Source organism: Helobdella robusta, assembly GCF_000326865.2.
Source record: "Helobdella robusta unplaced genomic scaffold HELROscaffold_9, whole genome shotgun sequence".
Lineage (NCBI taxonomy): Eukaryota > Metazoa > Annelida > Clitellata > Rhynchobdellida > Glossiphoniidae > Helobdella > Helobdella robusta.
In genome coordinates, this window is record NW_008705512.1 from 4,260,512 (window position 1) to 4,288,274 (window position 27,763).

Here is a 27,763-nt window from a genome sequence, read left to right on the forward strand (position 1 = left end):
AAAATGTGAGTCAGTTCAACGACAACAACAGCGCTTGTGATAACAACAACAACAATAACAACAACATTAACTTTTGTGCTCCTAATCAGACAGTACATTACTTCAAGCAGACTCAGAGTCGAACTCAGCAACGAAACAACTGCCACAATCGCCGTCGCAAGTCCTGTATTGTTAAAAATAATCTTCTCTACCAATCCGTTAACTCCAATCAATTTATTTGTCGCGAGAGTGGTGGCTTCAGTCGCTTTGCTGCTAGTTTGGCTTACGTCAGGGAGAAGTTCAGACAATTTTCCTGCTCCAATTATAAATCTGGCTCACTCAGGAAGTGGTGCATGTGGTCGGAATCTAAAATGAAAATTTCTCAAATGTTTCATTCTTTCCGTTCTTACTGCACTCTCAACCAGGAAAATGTCGACGTCTGCTTGCCTCCGAAGTTCAGGAATAAAAATTACATGTATAACTTGGTTGAAGTGAGTACGTGAAGAATTTTAACATTTCTTACATATTTTAAATAATTTAATTTTAAAAATAAATTAGCCAGAATTATAACGAAGATATCAATAGTTAACGAATTAAAAAAAACGAAATGAAGGACAAGCAAACAAAACTCTGGCACTCAACGTACTACGACAAAGAAACGAATCTTATGCAGTTGTACATCAAAATATGCAGAAACCTTCCAAGTTACGGGTGCTCCCTCTTCAACGTCGAAGAATTGAGAAACAAATTCTTCTATGACAGATTTATCAAAGTGGGTGACAAGTTTTTTAATTTTTAAAATTGTTAAATTTGAAAAGTTGATGCAAATGCCGAAACAAATTTTATCTCGCCATTGAAAAGACACCTGTACACATCACAACATCCGGCAGATCTATTCAATCCTGGGCATCAGCTCGACGAAAATTCTCCTCATCGATAACTGTAGCGGCAAAGAGAAACTGACCCACTCCATATTTGACCTGCACAATTGGACGATCGGGGCTGACCACAAAAAGAACACGCTGTCACTGGAATTCAAAGGCGAGGAGCCAATCGTATTGAAAATGGGAGTTGATAGGATCAAGTATGCCTCCAACCTGCTCTGGTGCTACGCGGGAACCTCGAAGAATGCCAGCACCGAACACTACGGATTGGAGCGTACTTTCATTGATTTTCCAAGTTAGGCTGATTATATTTTCGTTTACTGTTAACATTTTAGTATAAAAAAGTTTGCGCATTATCTAGTTTGTTAGAGTAAAAAATATATATAATTGCATTAAAAGTTCACATTAAATTTTATTAATACTTTGGCAGTGTGCAACAACTCGTACTTTCAAGACCAAGCGAAGAAGCAGGACCTCAAGAAAACAGCCCAACTCGGCAACCAATCATCGAACCAGCACCAGGCAAACAACGATGGCTTCTCGGATACACTACACTCCTTTCAGAAGTACCTCTACCTGCCAGAGGAGTTGGCTCTCAAGTTTTCAGATTGGGAATCAAATCTCTTTCTGAAAGTTTCTCCCATTGATTATGTCAGGTTGGATGAGTTGTTCAGTTTAAATTTATTTATGTTCAGTTTTTGTTTTTGAATTAATCAAAAGTCTGTAAAAGTTTGTGAACAAAAAAATAAAATACAGGCTTGTTGATAATTTTGTTTTTTGATTCGGTAGTTAATGATGTTTTTATGCCTGTTCGTAAGAGCTATAAGTTCTAGATTCTTAAATCGATCACTTGTGAATGTCGAAAAATAATAAATTAATTGATTACCCAAACATAATCAAAAAATTTACAGAACAAAAATCGAAATTTAAATTCATTCACACCATTTTTTTCTCACAATTCATTACACCAGGTACCTATCTTTCCATTCATCGTCCGCGGTGTGGGCACATCAGACCAGCTTGAACACCCCCCACAGTGCATCTGAGCAATACGCCATTGATAAGCAGTCTTGCGATGCCCTCATTGAATCTCAGATACATTCGTCCAGTGTCCAACTGTTGATCGGGCATTTTCAAGAGGTGAATTTTTTTTGATTTTTTCAATTTTTAAAAATACTTTTTAATATATCGTAATATATTTAGTGATCATAATACTATTTGAAAATAAATTAGCTGACCTAATTAAAATTCATGAAAGGTAACTAAGTGGGTGACCCATCAGATCATCAGCCAATCGAATCACGAAGATCGCAAAGCCATCCTCACCTGCCTGATAAGGCTGCTCGAAGCTTCCTTCAACATCGGAAATTTCAACAACGTTTATGAAATCATTTGTGGGCTTAGGTGAATTGTTTTTGAAAACTTCAAATTAATTTTCTGTTTAACTGAAGATTTGAATGATTTTCGTTCGAGAGAAAATTATTTTTTGAAAAAATTTGAATCAAACAAACAGCTGAAACAACAATGTTGAGTTTCAATTATTTATCCTTTTCTATCGATGACAGAGTTGAAGAATTGAAGCCATTCTGGTTGTCCCTATCGAACGAAAGTTTTTCACCGATTGTGGAAACGTGTTCCACGTTGTTGGCCTGCGAAACGAAGTACATGGAGGAGGTGGAGAGGAAGACGAGGAGGAAGATGCACAGAATCGTTCCATTCTTCGGTCTCATTGTTAAAGATCTCTACAACATAGTCCTCTGCCAGAAGAATGTTATAACTGTACCACCATGCTCTATTGGATCGCTTGATGTCAGTTATGTTCCGTTGTTGTTGTGGTTGAATGGGATGGGACATTATTTCTTTTGGTCTAAAGTCCTTGTATTATTTCCATTCAATACCAAAACAAAAACATGCCTAGTTATTATCAACTCAAATAAATTTAGTTATGCAATATGAACATATAAATTTTAAAATACAAATTTAAAGGGAAAAAATTATTTAAAGTTTTCTAAGCAAACGAACATTTGTTCAGTGAATCTTTTAATTGAAATACTAAATGTTTTCAATCCAAATATTCTCGCAGTTCATGTCTGGTTTTTCTGACGGCGACCACTTTACGACGCACATCGGAGTGAGCGGGTTGGTAAACATGGAAAAGCTGCGTCTCATGCACATCGTCCTCAACGATGTTCAGTACTTCCAAGACAATCTCCTCAGACACTCGAACGCCTGCAAGCCTGCGACTGCTGCTGTTGCTGCTGACTGGTCTCCTGATATTTACAACAAGTTACTCATACTTTCACTATGTATTTGTTTGTTGGGTTTGCATTCGTTTTAAAATTTTAAATTATTCATTATATTTAAATTTATTTCAAGTTCATTTTTATTGTTATCGAATTAATGTTGAAACCATAAAGTTTTACAAATATGGCCACACAGATCAGACCATGAAAAAATCGGAGACATAGAAGCGTCTCTACACACGTTGTACAGATTATACGCAACAAACAATTTTGAAGACGATGTCGATGATGTGGCTGTTTACGCTTCTGCTGCTGCTGATTGTAGCGATGGCCCCTATGCTGTATCGGAAGCTGATGCTAGCGATATTGACATTTTGTTGAAAGGAACTACAGCCTTCAGGTGCAATTTTAACAGAATTAATTTCAATATAATTATTTTCAGATTTCAATAAAATTAGCAACAATTTTTCAAGGTGTGCACATGTGACGATGTTTTTACTTTGCAACAAAATTTTCAAAACAGGTCTGACCAATCGACTCCTACGTTCGGCAGCTCCATCTACTATTCGAACGCCAGCCAACTATCGACCGTATCTTTACATTTGAGACTGGAGAGAGACCTGCAGACCATATCTTGGAACAAAGCAACGTGGAGTGGCCTCAATGGTCTGGCTTTCTACCGATCCTCAACCACCACGCTCTCCAGCAATCAAAAAGATTATTGTTTTGGCAATGCATACGAACTTGACAGAAACCGGCTGCTGGCACACGCTCGTTTTCGACTGCACCTGCCGTACTACATCGACAACTTCTCATCTTCTTCCGTTAATAATAATTTTTTTCAAGAATGTTCTGGGTTTTTAGACATCGGCCTGGTTAAAAAAGTGACTTTCGAAATCGATTCAACTTATCACAATCAAACGCTTCAACAATCAAAACACATTCAACCATCTGATAAACCATTCCCTCTCATAACTGTCACAAAAAGCAAAACATCTCCAAATTCTGAATCTGTTGCCGACGATTACGGCTTCTATCGACTGGGCTTTACGTTCGGATCGACAACATCGGAGAACAAATACATTGAATTCAGAATTCCGACTAAAACTGCGAAGATTTGGTACAAATGCTTAATAAAGTTGCTCAACAGACACACGAGCTACATGCGTCTGAAGGAAGATGGTCGCTTGATATGGTGCAGCAGGACATACGTGAAGTTGTGTTACTTCATGGATGGAAACATCAGGAGACCGACACTGAGAGAAAGCCTAAATGTTAGTTCTTGAATTATTTTTCATGTTAGGTAAATGACATTTGATCTTCAGTTTTCAATAAAATTTACTAATTGTACAATAATTTTCCAATAAATTTTGATTTAGTATCAACGAAAATTAATATTTTGACACACGTATGACAATAATTTTAACATAAACTCAGGAGTTGGGTTGCAGTGAGGGCCTCATCAAGTTACTGACCACCGATTCTTCGCTGGACTCAAACGACTGCCAAAAAACTTGCGCTGCTAAGGAGCTTCGCGGAAAAAATTCTATAATTTCAGTTAATAAATTCGATTGTTTTGAATAATGAAAATTAATATGACGATGTCTAGTTCACAAATTTTAATAGAATTGTTCAAACTAATTGATTAATTAACTAATGAATGCCTAACTTGACAGATAACAATGCCAACTACGTCAACATTAAAAAAAACGCTGACCAGTTGCCTATCATTGTTCAACTTTAAAAAAATTAAACTAACAAACAATTCAAAAGTGCACCAAAGTTTAAATAATGAAGATGAAGTAATGAACTCGAAAACGCCTGTATCAACAACTTTGGTTAACAAGCCAGTGACAGACGACAACATGCAAAACACTTCAAAAAATATTTTAAAATACCCTGAAAATGAAAAATCGGAAGACTCACACCTACAACATGAGGACTTGCACAAAAGAATTTTCAAAAAAATTAAATTAAAATCTAAATACACGTCGGCAGATAACAAACAAAAGCAGAATCAAGGATCTGGTACTGGAATGTGGGAAACATTGAGAGGCCCTCCCACGCTATCCTACAACGTCCCATTCTCGGAGTACACCATCACGCATAATTTTGCCTTCAAAGAAAAAAATAAAATAAATACCGACAAACTTAACGATAAAAAAATACAAGAAAATAAAAAAGATCGAAATAGAAATAATATTTTTGATAAAAAAATCAATGTGGAAGAGTTCTTCCTGGTTTTCAAACTACTTAACACCTTGCTGAGACTTGATCTCTGCCTAATATTCCGAAGGTTCAGCATAACGGATTCAACACTGGATGAAAACGACATCAAAAATACCTACATATCAAATGAGGGTGCGTGCGTTACAGGTTTTGTTGCTAAAACAAATATCACTTTTCATGTTTCCACTCGTTGTAACTAAACTTTATGATAGAATAAACATTACATCAAACGCGCAGCATCAACATTCTTGACGAGGAACACAGCGAAGACAAGCCCACCATCGTCAAACACGCGAAGTGAGATGCTGACGAGACTGGAGGGGATAATGAAGAGGCAGTGCCCATCTACGTCACTGACGGAGGTTATTGACCTTTCGACCCTGCAGTACTTCATGACCAGCATGCAGAATGATGACGTCACCGATGAACAGCTGCTCGGTTTAATTCAGGTCAGTAACGTGGCTACGCAAATTTTTTTCCGCGTTGTTTTTGCTCGATGGGTAAGTCTATTCAATGTAATTAGTTATATTTTTGTGATCGTTTAATTAATCAGTTTTATTGTCCAGTTTTGTTGAAATTCAAAATGCCCTTCAAAACATTAGGCAACAATGAACACATACACTGGCACACAAGCTGCAGAACTATTTTGTTTCACTCAAATTTGAGATCTTCGTTTTTATTTCGACCACAGAATTTTTATTGTTAACTTCCTAATCAATATTTCTTCGTATTTTCATCATGTTCACCAACACCATGATGTTCATTGCCGTTTACCCGCTTCATTGTTCACCCGCATCTTCGTGTTCACCGACAACGAACTAAATACAGATGCACGAACCGTCAGAGCATCTAAACAAGCTGAAACTAATGTCTGAGCGTGGTTTCTGTAGAATGCTAATGGACAAGAATCAGTACGCGTTTAGAAAACTGGATCCAACTGAGGTTGTGTTGTTTGTTGCTTCTTATTTTTTTCCTTTTCTCACACGCTTTTGTAATTATTTAAAATGTATTTCGTAACGGTAAAAGTATGTGATGCGTTGTTTCACGCGTATTTGTATGCACCCGCTGTTCTGTATCGTATCGTATCGTTTTGTATAGTTTTGTATCGGATTACACCGTATCTCATCTTACTATTTATATTATAATTATTAAACACAGAGTGACATGAACTACCCCTTGTCCTACTATTACATTAATTCATCGCACAACACCTACCTTACCGGGCATCAGCTGAAGGGAGAATCAGCCGTTCACCTATATTCGCAGGTTTCGCTATTTAATTAATTAATTATTTTAATTATAATAAAATAATTATAACCATAATTATAATTGAATAATAAAATTTTAAAAGAAGCATTTTGTCACAGATCCTGATACAGGGGTGCAGGTGTGTTGAACTGGACTGTTGGGACGGGGACGATGGCAATCCGGTCATCTACCACGGACACACTCTTACAACAAAAATTTCCTTCAAAGTTAGTTTTGTTTTTTGAGAGGCTAAACATTTGCAAAAAATTAAAAAAAATAAAACAATTTTTACTTATAGGCGGTGGTTGAAACGATAAACAAACATGCCTTCATAACATCGCCCTATCCCGTCATACTCTCTGTCGAAAATCGCTGCTCAATAACCCAGCAACAAAAAATGGCCCAGATTTTTATTGTGAGATTAATTTTATTGCGTACATTATTTTCTCTTAATTTATCAAAAAATTAAGTTTTTTTGTGACTTAATTGAATTAACCAGGAAGTGTTGGGTGAAAAGTTAGTAAGAGAGGTACTGCCAAGCGCATTTACAAATGGTGAACCCCTCCTGCCATCACCCAACCAACTCAAATATCGAATTCTCATAAAGAGCAAGAAACTTGAACTAGTCAATTTCTTAACAAACAATCAAGTTAGTGTGAATTAATATCCTCTTACGTACGTTGCTTCTGTCTCGTTGGTAACTTTGAGAATTTTAATTGAAATAATTTAGTTCAGTGTCAAAATAATAGAGTCAGTTAAAATAAGATTCAACCCACCAGACAACCAATCACAATCCTGTGGACTTCCAGATACATTGTGATGAAGAGGATGACGACGATGATGAAGATTTTCAAGCCGAAGGTGGAAAAAATTACGCGTTTTTTTAATCTTTGTTCTTTATAAAGCGAAACTTTTTTAAATTTGAAAAATTGAAATTTTTAAAAGAAAAAAGCGTGAATTTGATGATACCAGGGAAGGCGAGGATCCCAAGCCAGGCATCAACAGCATCCACAACGGACGATTCATCATTTATTTAGTAATATCTTTCAAACTTTTTACTTCAATCATTGTAAATATTTTTGTTTTTCAATAATAAAAAATTTTATTTTCTAGAGAAATAATTGATATGTTTGACAAAATAGCGAAATAAATTAAAATAATTAATGTTTAGTGTTCAGCTGATTCCAAAAAAAATTCGCACCGACCGACAGTACCGAAACGAACCAAACGCAGGAGGCACTATCGACAAGAGCATGTCGTTCAAGACAGACTCGAAACCAACCCAACGGACAAACTAAGGCATCCTTTTTGAGTCAAAACATATGAGGAAACAGCGGGTTGTCCGGTACCATACTTTATCCGGAACAAATTATTGTTTTCGGTAACGCAAAATCGAATACGGCGTATTCACCGAGAGCATTGTTGGACATGTTTTCCACAAAGAAATGGCATGTAGTAGCGAGTTTCTTTCGAGTAAGATTGACAAAGAGGACAGCGGCTCTCCCACATCTTCCAAGACCAACATTGAGAAGGTGCTAATTATATCATAATTTTAGTTAACACCGACCAAAATTTAAAAAATTAATAAAAATGAATAATAGATGTGCGAAAAAGACAATCCAAGCCCTTCGACAAACGCCCAGAGAGCCAAAGAAAACGATTTCGACATCATCGACGTCTACTATGACACCAACAAGAGCGCCAACAACAACGACGACGGCAACAACAACAACGACAGCCAAACCACACACGACAAAACAGAAAAGGGCAAGACAAGGTACAGCAGCAATCAGCCAGGTGGCTCCATGAAAAGACTTCTCTTTGGATTGAGGGAAAGAAGTAACAGCGGTTGGAAGCAAAGTCGAAACAAAGACAGACGATTTACTGTGGCCTACTGCAGCGGAGGCAACAGAACCATACCCGAGGTCATAACGAAACGAAACCCTAGTGACGAAATTTCGTTAGTTTTTTCAAATTTTTAAATGTTTGCTGAAAATATGAACAATAAATCGTCATGATAAGTTGGTTGAACGTGTTATGCAGTTTGAGCGCAGAATCGAAAATGAAATTGAAATCGGAAACTTCCATTTACGACAGCGAAAGTGATCAAATCTTAAAATCTAAAAAAAAGAAAAAAATGGACATAGCGAAGGAATTTTCTGATTTAGTCGTTTATCTGCAGACCGTGAAATTCAAAGGTGACATTTTTCATAAAAAAAAGGAAAACTTGATAAAAGTGATTATCGAATTATGATAATTTTTAGGATTTACACCAAAATCCCTTCCACCATCTAAGCCAGCGAACAAACAAACATCAAGAAAAAGTTTGTTCATCAATACAAACCTAATTTCATCAAGTGAGCTAATTTTATACTCATAAAGTAATTACATAAATTTTTCAAAAGCCCAATACCATTCATAAACATTTTCAAAAAATTTCCAATAAGATGAAAACGTGGACTTCAACGCGTCGCCATCGATCAACCCCTTGCTATACATGAGAAGCAGCAACAACAACAGCACCAGCAACAGTTGCAGCAACAAATCGGAACCAGCTGAATGTTACCAAGTTGCATCTCTCGGGGAGAACAAAGCGAAACAATTGTGTCGCAAGCACAACGACTCATTCGTCGCATATCCTTTCGATTTTATAGCAGTACATATGCGTTTGATTTACTTTATTGACAAATCTTGGTGATTTCATAAATCTGGAGTATGCTTTATTATTTAAATTTCATAAGAAATAATTGGTGATTTATTTTATTTATTTCAAGTTATAACATTATGAGATGATTGCTGTTGAATGATGGGTTTCCTTAACTGGCCCGGTGTTCACTCACACCATGAAGAAAGTCATCCGCACCTACCCAGCTGCTCGAAGGATAGACTCCTCCAACTTCAACCCCATCCCATTCTGGTCTTCAGGCATTCAAATGGCTGCCTTAAACTTTCAAACTGAAGGTAGTTTTAATGTGGATACGGTATCATTTGTTTCTTCTTCTTTGAAATGTTTCCAACTTTGTTTCAGATATTTGGTTGCAGGTGAACGCAGCATTATTTGAACAGAACGGAAATTTGGGTTACGTATTGAAACCGAAACACATGCGACCTCAAAAAAGTTCTATTTTTACACCACTGGAAAACCCCACATCTACCCCTACTTCCTTCTACACTTTGTCCATTCTGGTGCGTTTGCCGAACTTTTAAAAATTTTGTTCGATCGACCTTTAAGATTTATTCTGGAAGGTAGAAAGTCATTATTTTATTTAAACATTTATATACTCCTCAAAATTCGGCTGAACTCTTTTCATTTATGTCAAAAAACTGATAAATTTGTCATAATGATTGACACGAAATATAATTAAGCTGGTCATCGCAAACAACTAAACTGGCAACAAACAGCTGATATCCGGTCAGTACCTCTGCCAGAACAACCAAAACGGCAGCCCCCAGGTTGAGATTCAACTGATCGGCGTTGAAAATGACTGTGCCAAAATTAAGAGTAAGGTCATTCAGACCACTGGCTTCAACGCTGTCTGGAATGAAACTTTTGTTTTTCAGGTAACTTCGTGAATTTAAATGATTGCGTCATTTTAATGATTAATTTAATAATTTTTTTTTCATTTTGCGAATTCATTTTTGTACTCGCCGTTTCTTGAGTTATTTCAACTTTAATAAAATAAACTCGGTAAACAGATTTAATAATTTGATCAAAAACATGACAAAAAAATTTCAATTTTCTGGAAATAAAAATGAACAAAACCGACCAAGGTGACGTGTTTGGACATGGCATTCATACGCTTTCAAGTGCAGGACACCTCGACGGGCGCCGTCACAGGGCAAAGGATCGTCTACCTAAAATGTCTGAAGACGGGTCGGTTCTTTTGCTCAACCATTCAACTCAATTTCTACAGGATATCGTCATTTGTAAAAATGATTTTATTTAGATCAAATGGAACGTTATTTGTTAAAAGGAAGCTATTTACAGAATCCATTGAAAATAATTTTTTAGGTTACAGACACCTGCCTTTGAGAAGCCCAGTGAACAACGTCCTCCTTGATAACTCCACAGTTTTCATATTTTCTTCTTTAGAATACAACAACTATCCGCAACAATTTTCATCGGCGGCGATGCAGGCGAACTCGGCTTCGAACGCACCGTCAGCCAATCCACAACAAACTCTAACTCCTATCTCGTCGACAGTTTCAACGAGTAGTTTGGCGGGAAATGTTCATTCGCATCAGCAGCCATCTCTGGTTCAGAGGAGGAAATTGGCGGGAAAGATGAACAACAAAACAACATTCTTGCCTATGTCCGTTTCTCCTGGATTATCCAGAACTGATGAGGGGGTGCGTTCCTTTTAACTTGTACAACATGATACCGAAATTTATCTTTCAATAGCGACACATCAGTATTTACCCAAGCGTCGATATTTTGATAATGCAGAATCAAGGCTCCATGCTGTCATTTGTTGAACGCGTTTGTTTCGTGAATCACAAGGACCAATGTTACGTGCTGAAAGTTGACAACGACTCAACTGTTGCCAGTGTCATCAAACAGGTTGTTTGACTTCATACAATGTAGTTAATTTCTAGTGAGCGTGTATATTTATGAAATTTGGGTCAAATATCACAACTATAATAGAAAACTAATTAGAGACCTCAAATCTGATTTGAGTTCAACTTTTTAACTTTTCAGGTGTTGGCTCAGTCAAAATGCAGTGACCTGCAGGATCATGTTTGTTATGGGCTCATCGAGGAGTCGGCTCTGAAGAGCTTGGATGCCGACAAGGCGGTCTTCACGTCTGGAATGTATCTCTTCCTCGACAAAGATGAAAAAATTCTTGGCGGGAACAGGTTTTACAGAAAAACTAGCAGCCGATTTCTAATGAAGAGATATGAAAATCTGGTTCGAAAATTGTTTTTGATCATTATTGGAAGTGTATTTCAAAAAATTTACCAATGAATTATGAAAATTTTAACGAGTAGAATTTTTAAAATTCTAGGACGCAAAAAGTTTCGTGAACAGCCAAAACCCATCTAGCTCCGAAAATCTCGAAATAAATATTCGATTTGATGAAGAACTCGTACGAGAATACCGGGCCCCAAATTTTTTAACGATACCCATCTCGTACAATTGTCTCGTCTCTAATGTTATAACTCAGGTATCTTGTTTTAAATATGTTTTGTGATGAAATGAAATGTTCAATTACGATTTTTGAACAAGTCACGCTTTATATTTTTCAAAATTTTTATTAGTAATATTAAAATTAACTTAAAAATATGAATTAAAACCATTAAGATAGTAGACCAGTTATCTTGGCCCCAAGACGATAAGACATCATTGAGTCTGTACGAGAAGCACTTCAGTCTCTGCTCCAACCAGCCAGTTGTGGACACGATCTGGAGGAAGATGACCGATGAGGAGATGGTTTCCCTGGTTACTGGAGAAATATACATTGCTAAGAGGCCTCCTCTGAAATCACTTGTCAAGATTAATTCTGTACGTCTGTTTGCCATATTTCATCAGTCTGCTTACTTTCTTTCATCCTTCAATTCGATCGATTGCATTTTCTATAACTTCTGGTTGCACATCTAAGTTAAAATTGTTTTCTTCAGTTGTCAGTACATACACATAGAATAATTAAATTTATAAACCCTCTTCGCTTGTTTGACCGTAAAATATACTTCATTTACTTTACGTGCCTACTCAGTGTACCCATCTAATTTAATCTTTATAGTATTTTTTGCACTATATTCAATAAATTTGACCAATTACAAATTAGTTCAAAATACAGAACCCTTCATAAAATAAAATTTCCAGAACAAGAAACCAAAAATTAGTTTGACGTGGCAGCTCTTCAACCAACTACCCACCAGAAAATTTAACACCTTCGTCAGAAAAACTATTAACTTGAGTAGTAATTCTAACTAAAAAAATATCAAACTGAGTATAAAAATATTTTTAAATATTTCGTTTCAACTTTTTTGATATTTTTTATAATTCTTCATTTAGACGACATTTCTGCAGACTGTTACAGACGACAAAATTCTGTGATTAACAAGAAATAAATATTTTTTTTATATACAAATTAGTTGCATAAATGTATGTATTCCATGTATATTGTTGTAAGTTTTTTTACATAAGCATTTTATTTTATATATAATCGTTCTTTGCCAATTTTTCTTCAAACATTTTCATTTACTTAACGTTATTGGGGACTGATTTTAGTATGGGTAAAATGGAAAATGATGATGTGGGAATGTGTGTGTGTCTGCGTGTGTGTGTGTGTATGTGTGTCTGCGTATGTGTGTGTGTGTGAGTGTGTGTGTGTGTGTGTCGCGTTAATATTTTGTTATTTATATCGTCGTTGTCACAATCATGCTTGACAAAAATGTGAATTCCGTGTTGTTTTTCAAGAATTTGGAAGTTTTAAATCTTGAAGATATGTTGGTAAAACTATTTATTTGTTTTGTTTTGTTTTTTATTAATTTGTTTGTTTACTGTATTATTGTATTAAATGTTATTCATTTATTTATTTAATCATTGATTTGATTCCAGCACGTCTGACAATTGAATACACCTGTGTCATCTTTGTGTTATAACAGTTTAAAAAATAATGCTTTAAAATAATTTAAATTACAAATGAGTAATAATTCCACATACACGTAATTTATAGCTACAAAGTTTTACAGTTGTGCCACACAAAATCCATAAACAACAGTAAGATTTAAATTAAAAACTACACAACAACCAATACAAGAACAATATAGTAAGGTGGACAAACCAACTATATAATGATATATTAGTGAATGTTTAAATGTTATGCGCTTCAAAAACAATGCATTTTAATTATTTAACTTCATTTTTAGACAATTATGTTTCCATGGAAACTGGTAAAAGCGTCTTTTTCGTCTGCAAAATTTAAAAATTTTCATTTTTTTTACTTTCATTTTGAAATAATTTATTTAAAAAATGACAGTTCCGTACAATTCGTACATTCACACGGTCACGTTTGCTGGTTTTTTCAATTTACTCTTGAAGTACATTAATATTTTTTCTAATTAAAATCCAATTTTTAAATTATTAATTTAATTTAAAAAAATTAAGTTTTTTAGTGAAGTTTTAAATTTAAAAATTAATTATCAACTTTCATATTAATTGACTCTAATTAATTTTAATTAATTTTTTTCAAGATGGAATGGGAGCGTGTATAAATTGCTCTGGCGTACGATGCTAATATACGCCATTATTTACGCACTAATTGCAGTCATTTATCACTTGTGTTTGACGAGAGATTTCAAAATGTGAGAATATTATTAAATATATAATTTATAATTTGATTCTGTTATTTATGTTTATTGAGATAAATTAAAAAGTTTGAAATTTACAAATTAAATTCCTTTTTTACAATTCAGTATTAGGTATTAGAAATATCCAAGATGCATTGTTTAATTGTCCTTCATATTGTAACACTTGCCTTTCGTAACTACCAACACCGATGTTATAACTTCAATGATCTCTATATTTCCAAGACCACTGTTGTAGCTTCCAATGATCGTCTTAAGTTATCGTTATTCTGTAGATTCAAGATTTCCGATAGATGAACACAACTGCTTCAAACACAGACTTTGTTGAACTTTTATTTGAATACCAATAGTAATAGAAACAATAAACTAATCCGAGTAACTGAGTTACACTTTGAAAATGAAAATGAATTTTCAATTCCATATAGGCTGGAAGAACAACTGTTATAAATTATCCCCATGCAAATTTTCAAACTTTTCAATTAAAATCATGGTTAAATAACAATGTGTAAAACCGTATCGCTTATTTGGCGGGAAAAAACTTCTTTATAAATTATCAGCATTCTTTTGTGTAATGTAAAATTCTGCCGCTCATTTGTACTATGAAGTTTGGTTCAAAAATAACAATATATATAATAAGTTCCTGTATATGTGGGCTTGTGTGTTTGGTGGGCAGCATGCATTCGTGTAGGGACGTTACATGCTTTTTTGCTTTATATTATATTGAAAATTTATTAGACCAATCAACTATATTTCTATGCAATTTTCTCAAAATTTTTTAAAACTTCCAGATTATTTGAAAGAATGTTTGACTACTTCAACATGTTCCAAGAGAACATTCCAGTATCCTTTGTCCTTGGTTTTTACGTCAGCTGCATCGTGGGTCGTTGGTGGGAGCAATTCAATGCCCTACCCCACCCAACCCGTTTGGCCATCTACGTGACCTCTCACATCAGAGGCACTGATGATCGCACTCGTTTGGTCAGAAGAACAATTATGAGGTGTGTGCGTGTGTGTGTGTGTGTGTGTGCGGGTGTGCGTGTGTGTGTGTGTGTATGTGTGTGTGTGTGTGCGTGTGTGTGTGTGTGTGTGTGAGTTTGTACTTGTATTCATATGCGTTAAAGTGTCTATGGGATAGGCGATGCAAGGTTACAATAAGCGTGTTAGTGCTTACTTACCAACTGCGAATTATTTTCAAATAGGTTTGCGGTTGTTTTAACTATTATTATTAGTTTGATTATAATTGTTATTATTATTATTAAAGATATGCGTGCCTGGGTTATGTTCTTACCATGGTAACAGTTTGCGGGCCAGCCAAGAAGAGATTCCCGACATATAAGCATATGATCAAAGCCGGCATGTTCATTGAAATCACTTTTACAAAATTCTATGAATAATATCAATATTAACCACCATAAGCACCATTTTCTACTTAATAATATTCATCCTCATAAATCATCACCATCATCATCTTTTATCGTCGTCATCATCTTTACCATCATCGTCATCATTCATAACATCGACTTCATCGCATAGTCATTCACTCATTTCAGGATTTATGCTTTCGAGTGAGGGGAAGATCCTTGACAACCTGATAACCCATTTCAATAAGTACTACGTGCCATTCGTGTGGGCCAGTACCCTAGTAGCACAAGCTCGCAAGGATAACATGATCAAGGATGATTTCGCCTATCACTGTCTTCTAGATGTTACGGACTTGCTTTTTATTAGTATTTTTATCATATTTTTAAATAATAATTTTAAAATGTTATCATTAATAAAAAGATCTGTATATTTCTTCTTGAGAATTTTCTAGAGATATCAACGACAAACACACAAGCGCTTGTAAGAACGCATGGATCAATGCACACGCACATTGTAGTGATTAATAGGTAGTGGAGATACCTGTATTCGAATCCGGTTACTGCAACATCATTGCCAGGCATGATAGCTCTTACACCACCGTGCCGCCAAAAGATTTAATGAAGTCGTTCGATTTAAACAAAATTTTTCTCATTCTTACCTTACCAGGAATTGAATTTTTTAAGACGAAAATGCCAGATGATTTTAAATTATGATTGGATAAACATTCCGTTGGTTTATACGCAGGTATGTTGCTGCATGGTATACAAACACTAATATACAGATACAATACATGTAGTTGTCATTCATGTTTCAATGTTATTGTGGTGATGTTTTAGTTGGTAGGATCACGAAGTTACATTTTAAAGTTTTTGCCATGCTATAACCTACATTGTTTTATTGGCAAAAGCCTTTCTCTCTCTCTTCTCTCTCTCTCTCTCTTTTCTCTCTCTCTCTCTCTTTTCTCTCTCTCTCTCTCTCTCACACACACACACAGACATATTCAATTCTGTCATATCACAGTTGTAAAATCATAACAGTTTATCTAATGATATGTCTGCCAACCAAGTTGAAATCAGAGCAAACCATTTTTAGGTGGCTACGATGGCCGTCTACATATTCTTTGTCTCATGTCTCATCAGTAGACAGCATATACCTGTCTACACTGATACAGGTCCTGAGTTATTTCTATTTCATACTATGTGTTTTCAAAATGAATTCCTCTAAAATTTATATTTCGATAATTTTTTTGGCATTCACGAGTTTTAAAAATGAGTACACAGTATCTATTCATGTATTTATCTGTAAGTTCATTTTTTAAATTAAATTATTATTAATTGTATTCATTATTATTATTATTTTTATTATGCGTTACGTGCACAGGTAAGCCAACCAATCAAGGTGAGATGATCGTTCCGCTTTTTACCTTCCTACAATTTTTGTTCTACATGGGGTGGCTTAAAGTTCGTTATAATAATTATGATCATAAATATTAATTTATTTATTCATTTTTCATTCATTCGCTCGTTGACTCATTCATTCGTTCGTTTGTTCGTTCGTTCATTCATCCATCCATCCATCCATCCATTCATTCATTCATTCATTTGTTCATTCACTTGTAGTAGTAGTAGTACTAGGGTAGCAACGGCTGTAGTAATAGCAGTAGTTGTAATCTCATTAATTTTACTTTTGTTTGGCATCGGTAGGTGGCAGAAGAACTGATCAACCCATTTGGAGAGGATGACGACGATTTTGAAATCAATCCAATGATCGATAAAAATTTCAAGGTTGGTGAAAAAAACAAAGGTGATGACGAAGACGATGAAAATGACGATGAAGATGACAATGATGATGAAGTTGATGATGAAAAACAGGACAATGATGATGAAACTGACAGCGTTTATTATGAGAGAGATGATGTTTTATCATTTGTAAACGTTAAGCAAACGACGACACATTAACGGAATATTAGTTTAAGAATTGAAATATAGTAGTAGAAATATAGTTAAGCTCGTAATCAATATTCACATGCTATTTTATGATGCTTTGTAAAAAATATAATGAATGTACGACGTAAAATTTATAACGAAGACACGATATATCAATTCCAGTTTGAAATTTTACGATGACGACACATTAACAGCATAACGATCCATGCCATTGAAACAGCTAGGTTACATGATTGTCGATGAAATGCACGGCGCATGTCCCTCCCTCGTGAAGGATCAGTATTGGGACACCACGGATGTCCAGATGCCCTACACTGAGGCGGCCCTACCATTCTACAAAGATCCTGGCCTTCTTGGATCAGCCAACCTCGTCGAGTATTTTTTTTGTTTAGTGTTATTTTTAGAGGCGTTATTTTATAAAGTCAACAATTTTGTTGCTTGTCTGTGTTGTTCGTTTGAATCATTAATGTTTGGAAGAAATGAATAAATGAAAGAATGATTGTAAAATCGCATTCGGAATGTTAAACGAGCAATTAATTGCAGCGTCCCTCAGGAACAACAGCAGATCATCACACCCCCTGCTCCCGTAATTGAGGAAAAGAAGGAAGAACTAAGCCCGAGGTCATGTCCTCTAATATCTTAAGTTTTTCTATGTTTCTGTTTATTGTCTGTGCTACTGCATTTAAAATTAATATTTCAATACATAGGATGGCTAATATACAAACCTACAAAATTTAATTAATGATTTACAACCTATTTCAAGTTTGACGGGCGCTGATGAAGATGTTACAACGCCCAAGCTCATAGATGAACGTTCATCTGCATTCAAGTCTTTGAAGGCAACAATAGGTTTGGACGTTACAGCAGAAGAACCTGCTCCCGAACAACTCAGAGAGAAAGCATCAGTCGCAGACATCTCACAGCATCCATCTTTCTTCTCGGGTTTCCAGGATTTGTGGAGAAAGTTTTCCAACGAAGAAGCAGCCGATCAGTCGCATTTGACTCAAGACGCTCACGACGTTTCATCAAAATCCCCTTTGCCATTGCCAGCAGCCGATTTGGAAGACAGACATCACAGAGCCAGCCTTACGGCCTTCTATCAGATTGTTGAACAAATTGATCTAAACAGAAAACGCCAATCGGAATATACCAGCCCAACTGATGTGGCTGCGGGCCCATCAAGTACGAAAGCCGACGAGGCCGCCTCACTTGACTCATTTGAATCGTTCAGTAAATTCAGGAGTTTTTCGAGATACTCAACACCAACAGCCGAAAATAAAGATGAAAGCAAAAATAAAGACAAGAAAGATTGAAACGCAACATCAAATTTTCATTAATGAATTTAACAAATTTGTTTGTTCATTTGACGTTTTTCGTTTAAACATTTGATAAATTTGACAAAAAATATGATGTTCAAAAAATTACAAAAAATCAAAACAAAAATATCTCAGTATCTCAAAAAAAGAGAGTACTTCTCAATGATTCAGATTACGAAACTTTGGGTTTAGTAGGTGAAGTTTTCTTCTGAGATTTGTTAGGTTTACTTTGAGAAGGGCTCACTTTTTCATTATTTCCCGTTTCCTTAGCTGAACTTTTTGCTACATTTTTTGAAGTTGTTTTTACAGATGTGCTTGTTTTAGCGGCAGCAGCAGCAGCTTTTGAAACTGGTGCTGACTTGCTGCCTCTCTTCCTTGTGGCTTTTTTCGGTGCTAATTTCTTAATTGGACTTTTTGAAGCTCCTTTCTGGGCAATGTTATAAAATTAAAATATGATATCTGTGCAAAATTATAAAATCAAAATGTGATACAAATGATATCAATACATTTAATGCAAAATGAATTAAACTAAAAAACAAAACCAACCGCAAAAACAACACATAAAAGCATATTTCACAAATGAACCTTGGTCTTGATCATTTTGGAACTAGTTCTCCTTGCTATGACCTTCAACTTGGACTTTGAAATAAGATCTTCATGACCTGATGCCACCATTTCCTTCTCCCACTCAGCCAACTCTTTTCTGTATTTCAAACTGTTCTTTTTGGCTTGTTCTATGAAAGGCTGCAAACAAATTGGGCAATTAGGTGTGCCACTCTAACTTTTAAGAACATTTCACTAACTTGCTTGTCTTCCTCTGGCATTTTTTTCCAAAAGTCAGAAACCCCTTGAACATACATCTAAAATTATTGAATTAATTAATCAACAAAAATTATCTAAATTGAAAATTATTACAAACATTTCTTTCTAAAAAAAATATCTTAACAGCATGTCCTTTGACATCATGAAATATTATTGATAAATAAAGTCAAAGTATACCTACATTTAAGTTGGCATCTCCTCTTTCAAGCATTTTAGATTTTGCAAATAAGATGTAAGGATTGGTGTCACTGGGCTTGGGCTTTCCTAATTTTTTTTTCATCTAATAATAGATATTACAAATTGACAAATGTTATTCATCTGAAGATGATAAAATAATTTAACATTTTTTATTTTCCTGGCATGCTTCTGCACTCTTTTTTCCTTCTTCTCGTCTTTTATTTGTTTCCTCTCATCATCAGACAATTTCTTCATCATTTCCTGAAACTTCTCTTTTTCAATTAAAAACTTTTCCTTGTAGAGCTTACAAAAATTTATTGAAATCATTATATATTATGATTTTCAAAATTTTTTTCAAAAAGTCATTTACCATTTTGTCATTTTCAGGCATTTCTCTCCACATTTTACCAACCATCTTGCCAAGTTCTGGTATCTTTAATCCTGTCAGTACATTTAATTAAAACATTTTACAAATGTTTTTAAAATAAAATTTAAATAAATAAAATTAAAACAATTATAAAAATACAAAAACTTTGGAAAATGACTGAGTAAAAAATAACCAGGATTTGCTGATCGAAGTTCAGACATTTTGTCATTTGAGAAAATCATGTAGGGCCCTCTGGGGGCTTTCTTTATCAGCTGCCCACCAACATTTTCTTTCTGTTGTAGGTTTGAAATTGATGATGCTAAGCATCTAACAACATGGGTATACAAATTAGCCTTCTGTGTTATGGTAGTCAGAGACGGTCTTCACAATTTAACAAAAGTTTTAAAATATTTAAAATTTAATTTAACTGTACTGTAGTAATAAAGTTAAAATTAAAAGTAAATTTTTTTAAAGCAAAACTTACCATTAACAAAGTTTTTAACATCAAAACAATTTTAATGTGAAAATTTGAAACAGATTAAAAGAAACTACTTGATATGATAGCCCAAATCCAAATTCACGAAGTTCCTCCCTAAACTTATCACATGCTTAAAAATCATTTTTAAATTCAGAGCATTAGAATTTGATTTCAATTTGAACGGACGAAACGTAAGGCAGGCTAGCCACGCAAACAAATAACTAAATTCGAAAGGTCTTCCACAAGGAGAGGCCTATTTACCAATATACAACACTTTCTTATGGGTTGAAGCAGTGATATGCAAATAATCTAAATTTTTTCAACTTTTAATTACTTTCGGTAATGTCGATTTTATTTTTTTAAATTTATACCAGATAAAAGTAATTAATTACCACATTGAATAACAATTAAAAAAAATAAAAATATTTTAAATAAAAGCAATATTTTGTAATTAGTAAATATACGATCGTAACTTTTGACTCGAACGATAAAAAATCACCCTCCAACTCCCTCCTTGTTCGACCGTTGAAAGTGAGCGAAGGCCGTTATATTTATTCTAGTTATATGTATCAAACAGTATCTTATTGAACAAAGTAGTATCATTGAATGAATAAAAATAATTTTTTCAAAAAATTAAAAAATTCTCACTTTGATTTCATTGCGATATTGATTATGATGATTGTGACCTGACTAATTAAAAAACATCAAATACAATTTATTAAATAGTATGGGTAATTTGTTGCGAAATCGTTGGAGGAAATGACGTCATGTTAATAGTAGTTATTTTACTGCATGGTAGTTAATCAGCCGGTATAAAAGTTATATTCAATTCCTATCATATAAATTTGACCAAATATCATACGCAGGCAGAACTAAATAAAGAGATAGATGGATGGATGGATGGATGGATTGATGGATGGATGGATGGATGGATGGATGGATGGATGGATGGATGGAGGGATGGATGGATGGATGGATGGATGGATGGATGGACGGACGGACGGACGGACGGACGGACGGACGGACGGACGGACGGACGGACGGACGGACGGACGGACGGACGGACGGACGGACGGACGGACGGACGGACGGACGGACGGACGGATGGATGGATATACATAGTTATAATACATTTATTATGTTGTATTTACACATTCAAATTGTACAATTGTGTTATGGTGTTGTCTCAAAATATTTTGAATTCTCTCAGAAAAATTTAAACTTTAGTTACTTTTATCAACAATTTAAAAAAATTTCAATTTAGTTTCATCGTGATATCGATAATGATTTTTGTGACCTGACTGATTAAAATGCATCAAAGAAAGTTTTTAAAATAGGGTGGAGAATTTGTTATGTAGTGATATTTGTATATAAAGCGAGCAAAATTTTAATATAAAGGCGCTTATAAATCTACGCATATTGGCTCAGCTTGGCTTGGCCCGACTTGGAATTGGATGTTAAGCAAGGTGTGTCTCAAACTATTTTGAATTCTCCCAGAAAAATTTGAACTGCGTGCGTAGCACTTATTACTGTTGTTTTTATAATGAATTTATATTATATATTCTATATATATTATATAGTCACTTTATATATATATATATAAATAAAGTGACTAGAATCCATAAAAAGCAATATAGCACATTCTACCAACCAATCAAAAAGTTTCGAAGGCGATCGTTCGATGACGTCAATTTAGTAAGGTTAGCATTTTGGTTAAGACTGTATAAGACTTTTTACTATGTAGTTGTTATTTTAATAACAATTTAAAAAAAAAATTCAATTTGATTTTATCGTGATATCGATGATGATGATTGTGACCTGACTGATTAAAAAGCATAAAAAAAAAATTGAAAATAGCATTGAGAATTTGTTATAGTGGGGTGTTCGTATATAAAAGCGCTTATAAGTCTACGCATATTGGCTCAGCTTGGCTTGACTCGGCTTGGAATCGGATGTTAAGCAAGGTGTGATCTCAAACTATTTTGAATACTCCCAGAAAAATTTGAACTGCCTGCATACATATATAGCACTGATTAATGTTGCTTTTATAATGAATTTATATTATATTATATATATATATATATATATATATATATATATATATATATGTATGTATGTATATATATATGTATATAAAGTGACTGGAATCCATGTATACAAATAAATAATAAGATTATATGTTTATATAAAAAGCAATATAGCAGATTCAACCAGCCAATCAGAAAGTTTCGAAGGCGTTCGTTCCATGATGTCAATTTATTAATAGTACGGTTAGCATTGTTGTAAAGACTGTATAATAGTGTTGTACATACATTAAATAAGTTTTTTACTGATGTGAATGATTGAAATGATGAAAATGTATGGTTGAAACGAGTATAAATAGGAGCTGAGACAGCATAAAATCAGATCAGGCATTCTGCCTCGCTTGAAGCAGTCTGTCTGATCTCATTTATTTTATTTTTTTAAATTTTTTATTTTTATTTATTTTATTATATAGAGTTATATAGAGTTATATATGTTGCTTCTGGTTTGTGTGTTTGTATGTGGTATTTTTTTATATATTTTAGGTGGGGTCTTTAGCGGTTGCTCATACATACATACATACATACATAATGTTTGTTTGTGTGGTAGTATTTTATGTTCTGTTTTACTCTTTTTTCTCTTTCTTCATGAGTCTTGAGTTAAGTTAATGAAACATAGGTAGGTGTGATTAAAAATTAATTTATGTTATAGGTAGGCTAGTGCATTAGGTAATTGAGTTACATAGGTAGGTTAAGGACTTCTATTCTTTTACTCTACTTGGTGGAGTGTTATAGATTTAGAGTTAGTTTGTTAGATGTCACATAATGCATAAACAGGTACGCGGTGGTTCCTGGTTTTAATGGGATTTTTTTTGATGTAATGTGGTGGTATGCAGGGTTATATAGAGTTATATAGAGTTATATAGAGTTATATAGAGTTATATAGAGTTATATAGAGTTATATAGAGTTATATAGAGTTATATAGAGTTATATAGAGTTATATAGAGTTATATAGAGTTATATAGAGTTATATAGAGTTATATAGAGTTATATAGAGTTATATAGAGTTATATAGAGTTATATAGAGTTATATAGAGTTATATAGAGTTATATAGAGTTATATAGAGTTATATAGAGTTATATAGAGTTATATAGAGTTATATAGAGTTATATAGAGTTATATAGAGTTATATAGAGTTATATAGAGTTATATAGAGTTATATAGAGTTATATAGAGTTATATAGAGTTATATAGAGTTATATAGAGTTATATAGAGTTATATAGAGTTATATAGAGTTATATAGAGTTATATAGAGTTATATAGAGTTATATAGAGTTATATAGAGTTATATAGAGTTATATAGAGTTATATAGAGTTATATAGAGTTATATAGAGTTATATAGAGTTATATAGAGTTATATAGAGTTATATAGAGTTATATAGAGTTATATAGAGTTATATAGAGCATAAATTCTATATAGATACCTTTCTTTGCTCTTCTTTTCTCTTTTCTTTGTCGACCGGTCGGTTTCTTTGCGGTTATTTTCATTTAAACTGAATAAATAAGATTTTACCATTCATTTAGGTTTTTCAGGTTCATTTATCCAGGTTGAAGCTTCCAGAGGAGTTCATCGTGGACGATCAGAATGGTTGTGATGTCACGCTACGTTCGTTCATTCGGTGGCAAAGAAAGCACGCCCTGCTGGGGTACGTTTTACGGTTTCTTTGCGGTTCTTTTTTTTGCCAGTTAACTGGCTTTTCCGGCGGAATTCACCGCGGCTCGTTTTTCTATTTTTATTTAAATTAGTCAAATAAATAAAATTTTTCCATTTCATCCATTTTATTCAGGTTGAAGCTTCCAAAGGAATTCATCGTGGAAGATGTCAGGCTACGTTCGTTCATTCAGTGGCAAAGAAGATACGCCTGGCTGGGATACGTTTTATTCTTTTTTCTCTGTTTTTCTCTGTAATTTAACATTAAGTAAGAATGCTCACACGCACATACACACAATTACATTAAGTAGCTATATATGTAGGTTAGATAGGCATAATTTTAATTGTAGGTAGGATAGATAGGAAGCATCCAACACTAATGTAGTTGAATAGGTAGGCAGCGTAAGTTTATCTCTTCTATTTTTTCTCGCACCCACATTACACGCATCAGCGTATTATACACACACACACACACATACATACATAAACACATACTAGTATTTGAGCGTTATTTTATTTTTATTACACATTCTAATTTATTATTACTAAGGTTGAGAGCAATTTAATTTCATAGGTAGTTAAGGGCAATAATGTAATTCTAAGAACAATCTTGTAATGTAAATTAAAACGCTGTAAGTGTATCTATAAGTAGGTTAATTATTAAGTTTTATATTATTATTATTACTAAGTTGGAGCCCAAGGCATTACGTAGGTGGTGGGGTGGGTGCCGAAAGGCCAATGAATTGGGCTCTTGAGTTTTGTAATTTTAGGTAAGCTAGGGCCATAATGTAATAAATAGGTAAGTTAAGGCTACGTTGTAACACACACTCATTAATAGATTTAGGGTTTAAGTTTTATATTATTATTACTAAGTTGGAGCCCAAGGCATTACGTAGGTGGTGGGGTGGGTGCCGAAAGGCCAATGAATTGGGCTCTTGAGTTTTGTAATTTTAGGTAAGCTAGGGCTTAATTGTAAAGAATAAGTAAGTTGAGGGTACGATAGCCGATAGACTCTGAATTTCGAAGTCTGTTGTCAGAGGTAAGCCTTGGTGGCCAGTGGTGAACCGGCAATGGTTTACTATCCGGACGGCAATGGTTTACTATCTGCACGGTAATGATTTACCATGCGGCACGGCCATAGTCTACTACCCGCACGGCTTCCGGACGGCAAATGGTTTACTATCCGCACGGCAATAGTCTACTATCCGCACGGCAATGGTTTACTATCCGGTGCCCTGGTTGTCGGTGAACCTCTGTGCAAGGAGGGAAAATGAAGGGGGACTTTCGACTATCGTACCATTAACAATTTAATATAGATTAGTTAAGGTAATTGAATAGGTAGATAGGATTATTTTTATTAAGCAATTTAAGATGCAGGCACCGCTAAGCTTTCTGATGAGAATCTACTCTTTCTCCATCAACACGGGCTGTTTTGGAGGACAACGTAGGAACCGGACCGCATTCAACATTCTGCCTTTGTCGGATGGGCGACGGTAAGTTTTTTTTACATTTTACTCTCTTTATTATTTTAAAATATTATTTATTTGACATTATTTTATTTTATTTCTAACATTCATTTACTACTACGCAAATAAAAAAATTCTCTACAGAATGACGAGAGGTGGGCAGTGGTGGGAGTCAGCACGTTTCAAATGGTGGTCTCATGATGGTGGAGTAGGAAGAATCAGCTCGTTGGCTGGTCGACTGACACTCTGAAGTTCGGATGACATCTTGTGTGCCGACCAGATGATGGTGGTCGGTGCAACAGATTACAATAACGACGATTTTTGAAGTAAGGTTTAGTTTCGATTTTCTTTTTCTCATTTGTTCATTTTATCACTCAACCTTTTAAATTATTTTTCCATTAATTGATTCGTTAATTCATTCTATTCATTAATTGAATAATTGATTGATTAATCATTTATTCGTTCGTTCGTTCCTTTGTTCCTTGATTTACTACTACGCTAATAAAAAAAACTTGTCTACAGAATGATGAGAGGTGGGCTGTGGTGGGCGTCAGCACGTTTCAGATGGTGGTCTCATGATGATCGTTCCGATGACAATTTGAAGAAAACAACAACGAGGGTTTTTGAAGTATGGCTTAGTTTCTTTTTTTTATTTTTCTCCATTCATTCATTCATTTATTCATTCATTCCATTCATTCATTCATTCATTCATTCATTCATTCATTCATTCATTCATTCATTCATCCATTCATTCATTCATTCATTCATTCATTCATTCATTCATTCATTCATTCATTCATTTTATCACTATATTTCAAATTATTCCTCCATTAATTGTTTCATTGATTCATTCTATTCATTGATTAAATCATTGATTGATTAATTAATTAGTTTATTCATTCATGCAACCAATCGTTCATCATTTATTCGTTCGTTCCTTTTTTTCTTGATTTACTACTTTGCTAATTAAAAAAAACTTGTCTACAGAATGATGAGAGGTGGGCTGTGGTGGGCGTCAGCACGTTTCAGATGGTGGTCTCATAATGGTCGTTCCGATGACAATTCGAAGATAATATTAAAGGGAAATATAAAAGTACTCGAATTTAAACAGAGGATTGAGTGTTATCTCAAAAAGATAGGTTGCCTATTTTTTCCAATGGCTTGTTTTTTATTTTAATGAATTAATTTTTTTTCAATTTAATGTTTTTCAGTATCCGGTCAAATTCACTCCATCGATGCGTGTCAGATGATGGTCGGTGCAATGGAGGTTCGTCGGTGGTGAGTGAAGAAGTTTCTGGAGAATACACGCCCGCACATTTACACACACACATCAATAAAACACACATACACAACATCCATTCATTCGGTGTCGTTGTTATGTTTCCCTTTAAACTTCTATTTTCTTTACCGGACTTAATTTAATTCATAGGTAAGTTAGGGATTGAGATGAGTTGAACAATCGTAGGTAGGCTAGGCCTTAACATTAGTTAAAAAGTTTCAAGTAAAATAAAAACGCTAAAATATGTTATATAAAATACCTGAAACATGTAAAATTTCTAAAACGTAGAAATACAAATTTGAGGTTAAGTGAGTTGAGTTAATGATTATAAGTAAGCTAGGGCCCTGAGAGTAATTTGATTGTAGGTAGGTGACTGACTACTATTCTTGCGACTTCTTACTAATTTTGTGTGATGGGTTTGTTTTTGCTTTACAGCACCACATCAACAAAACAAACTACATTCTATTCTCGTCGTCACCTTAAATTTTACCTTTTTGAACAATCTTTTTAATAATGTCTATTAATTTGTTAAATGTTGACTTTTTTCTAGTTTTTTTTTAATTTGGTTATATAATTTTTGGATATTTTTTGATTTACTTTGTATATATGCATGTATAAGTAATTTCTGTTTGGTATGTTGATTTAGTCATTATGATATGCTGTGACTGTTCTTACTAAATGCTATTGTCACGTGAATAATTCTCCGAGAACTACTAAGAAGTGTGTATAATAATAATAAAAATAATAATAATAATGGATAATAATTATTTTTTATCGGTCAATATTTTGTTATATTTGTTCGTTTAAAATTCGAATTTTTTTTTTTAATTTACGTTTTTACAATATTTTTGAAGGAATTCGAATAAAAGCAACTATTGTGTTTTTCTTTCTTTACTAAAATCTCGAAATTGTTTGTAGAT

The 27,763-nt window shown here is 34.2% G+C and overlaps 3 protein-coding genes across 3 annotated transcripts; 2 read left to right on the top strand and 1 right to left on the bottom strand.

Moving 5' to 3' along the window:
• Nucleotides 1-6,496: 6,496 nt before the first annotated feature.
• Nucleotides 6,497-10,156, top strand: HELRODRAFT_71032 (hypothetical protein; the record flags this gene model as incomplete). The annotated part of the gene is made up of 9 exons (XM_009032959.1): nucleotides 6,497-6,601; nucleotides 6,703-6,810; nucleotides 6,882-6,998; nucleotides 7,083-7,236; nucleotides 8,638-8,781; nucleotides 9,139-9,239; nucleotides 9,433-9,547; nucleotides 9,612-9,769; nucleotides 9,986-10,156. Coding segments are annotated over 9 exons (1,173 nt in total), but the record flags the coding sequence as incomplete, so codon positions are not given.
• Nucleotides 10,157-13,559: 3,403 nt separating this feature from the next.
• On the top strand, nucleotides 13,560-17,689 carry HELRODRAFT_70757 (hypothetical protein; the record flags this gene model as incomplete). The annotated part of the gene is made up of 10 exons (XM_009032917.1): nucleotides 13,560-13,627; nucleotides 13,781-13,891; nucleotides 14,683-14,892; nucleotides 15,156-15,251; nucleotides 15,428-15,599; nucleotides 15,923-16,000; nucleotides 16,349-16,427; nucleotides 16,655-16,716; nucleotides 16,960-17,044; nucleotides 17,427-17,689. The coding sequence occupies 10 exons, from the start codon at nucleotides 13,560-13,562 to the stop codon at nucleotides 17,687-17,689; spliced, it is 1,224 nt and encodes a 407-aa protein (XP_009031165.1).
• Nucleotides 17,690-18,690: 1,001 nt separating this feature from the next.
• Nucleotides 18,691-20,504, bottom strand: HELRODRAFT_166348 (hypothetical protein; the record flags this gene model as incomplete). The annotated part of the gene is made up of 8 exons (XM_009033289.1): nucleotides 18,691-18,945; nucleotides 19,104-19,262; nucleotides 19,322-19,378; nucleotides 19,522-19,620; nucleotides 19,683-19,820; nucleotides 19,888-19,958; nucleotides 20,078-20,265; nucleotides 20,437-20,504. 8 exons carry the CDS (start codon nucleotides 20,502-20,504, stop codon nucleotides 18,691-18,693), a joined length of 1,035 nt encoding a protein of 344 aa, XP_009031537.1.
• Nucleotides 20,505-27,763: the final 7,259 nt, after the last annotated feature.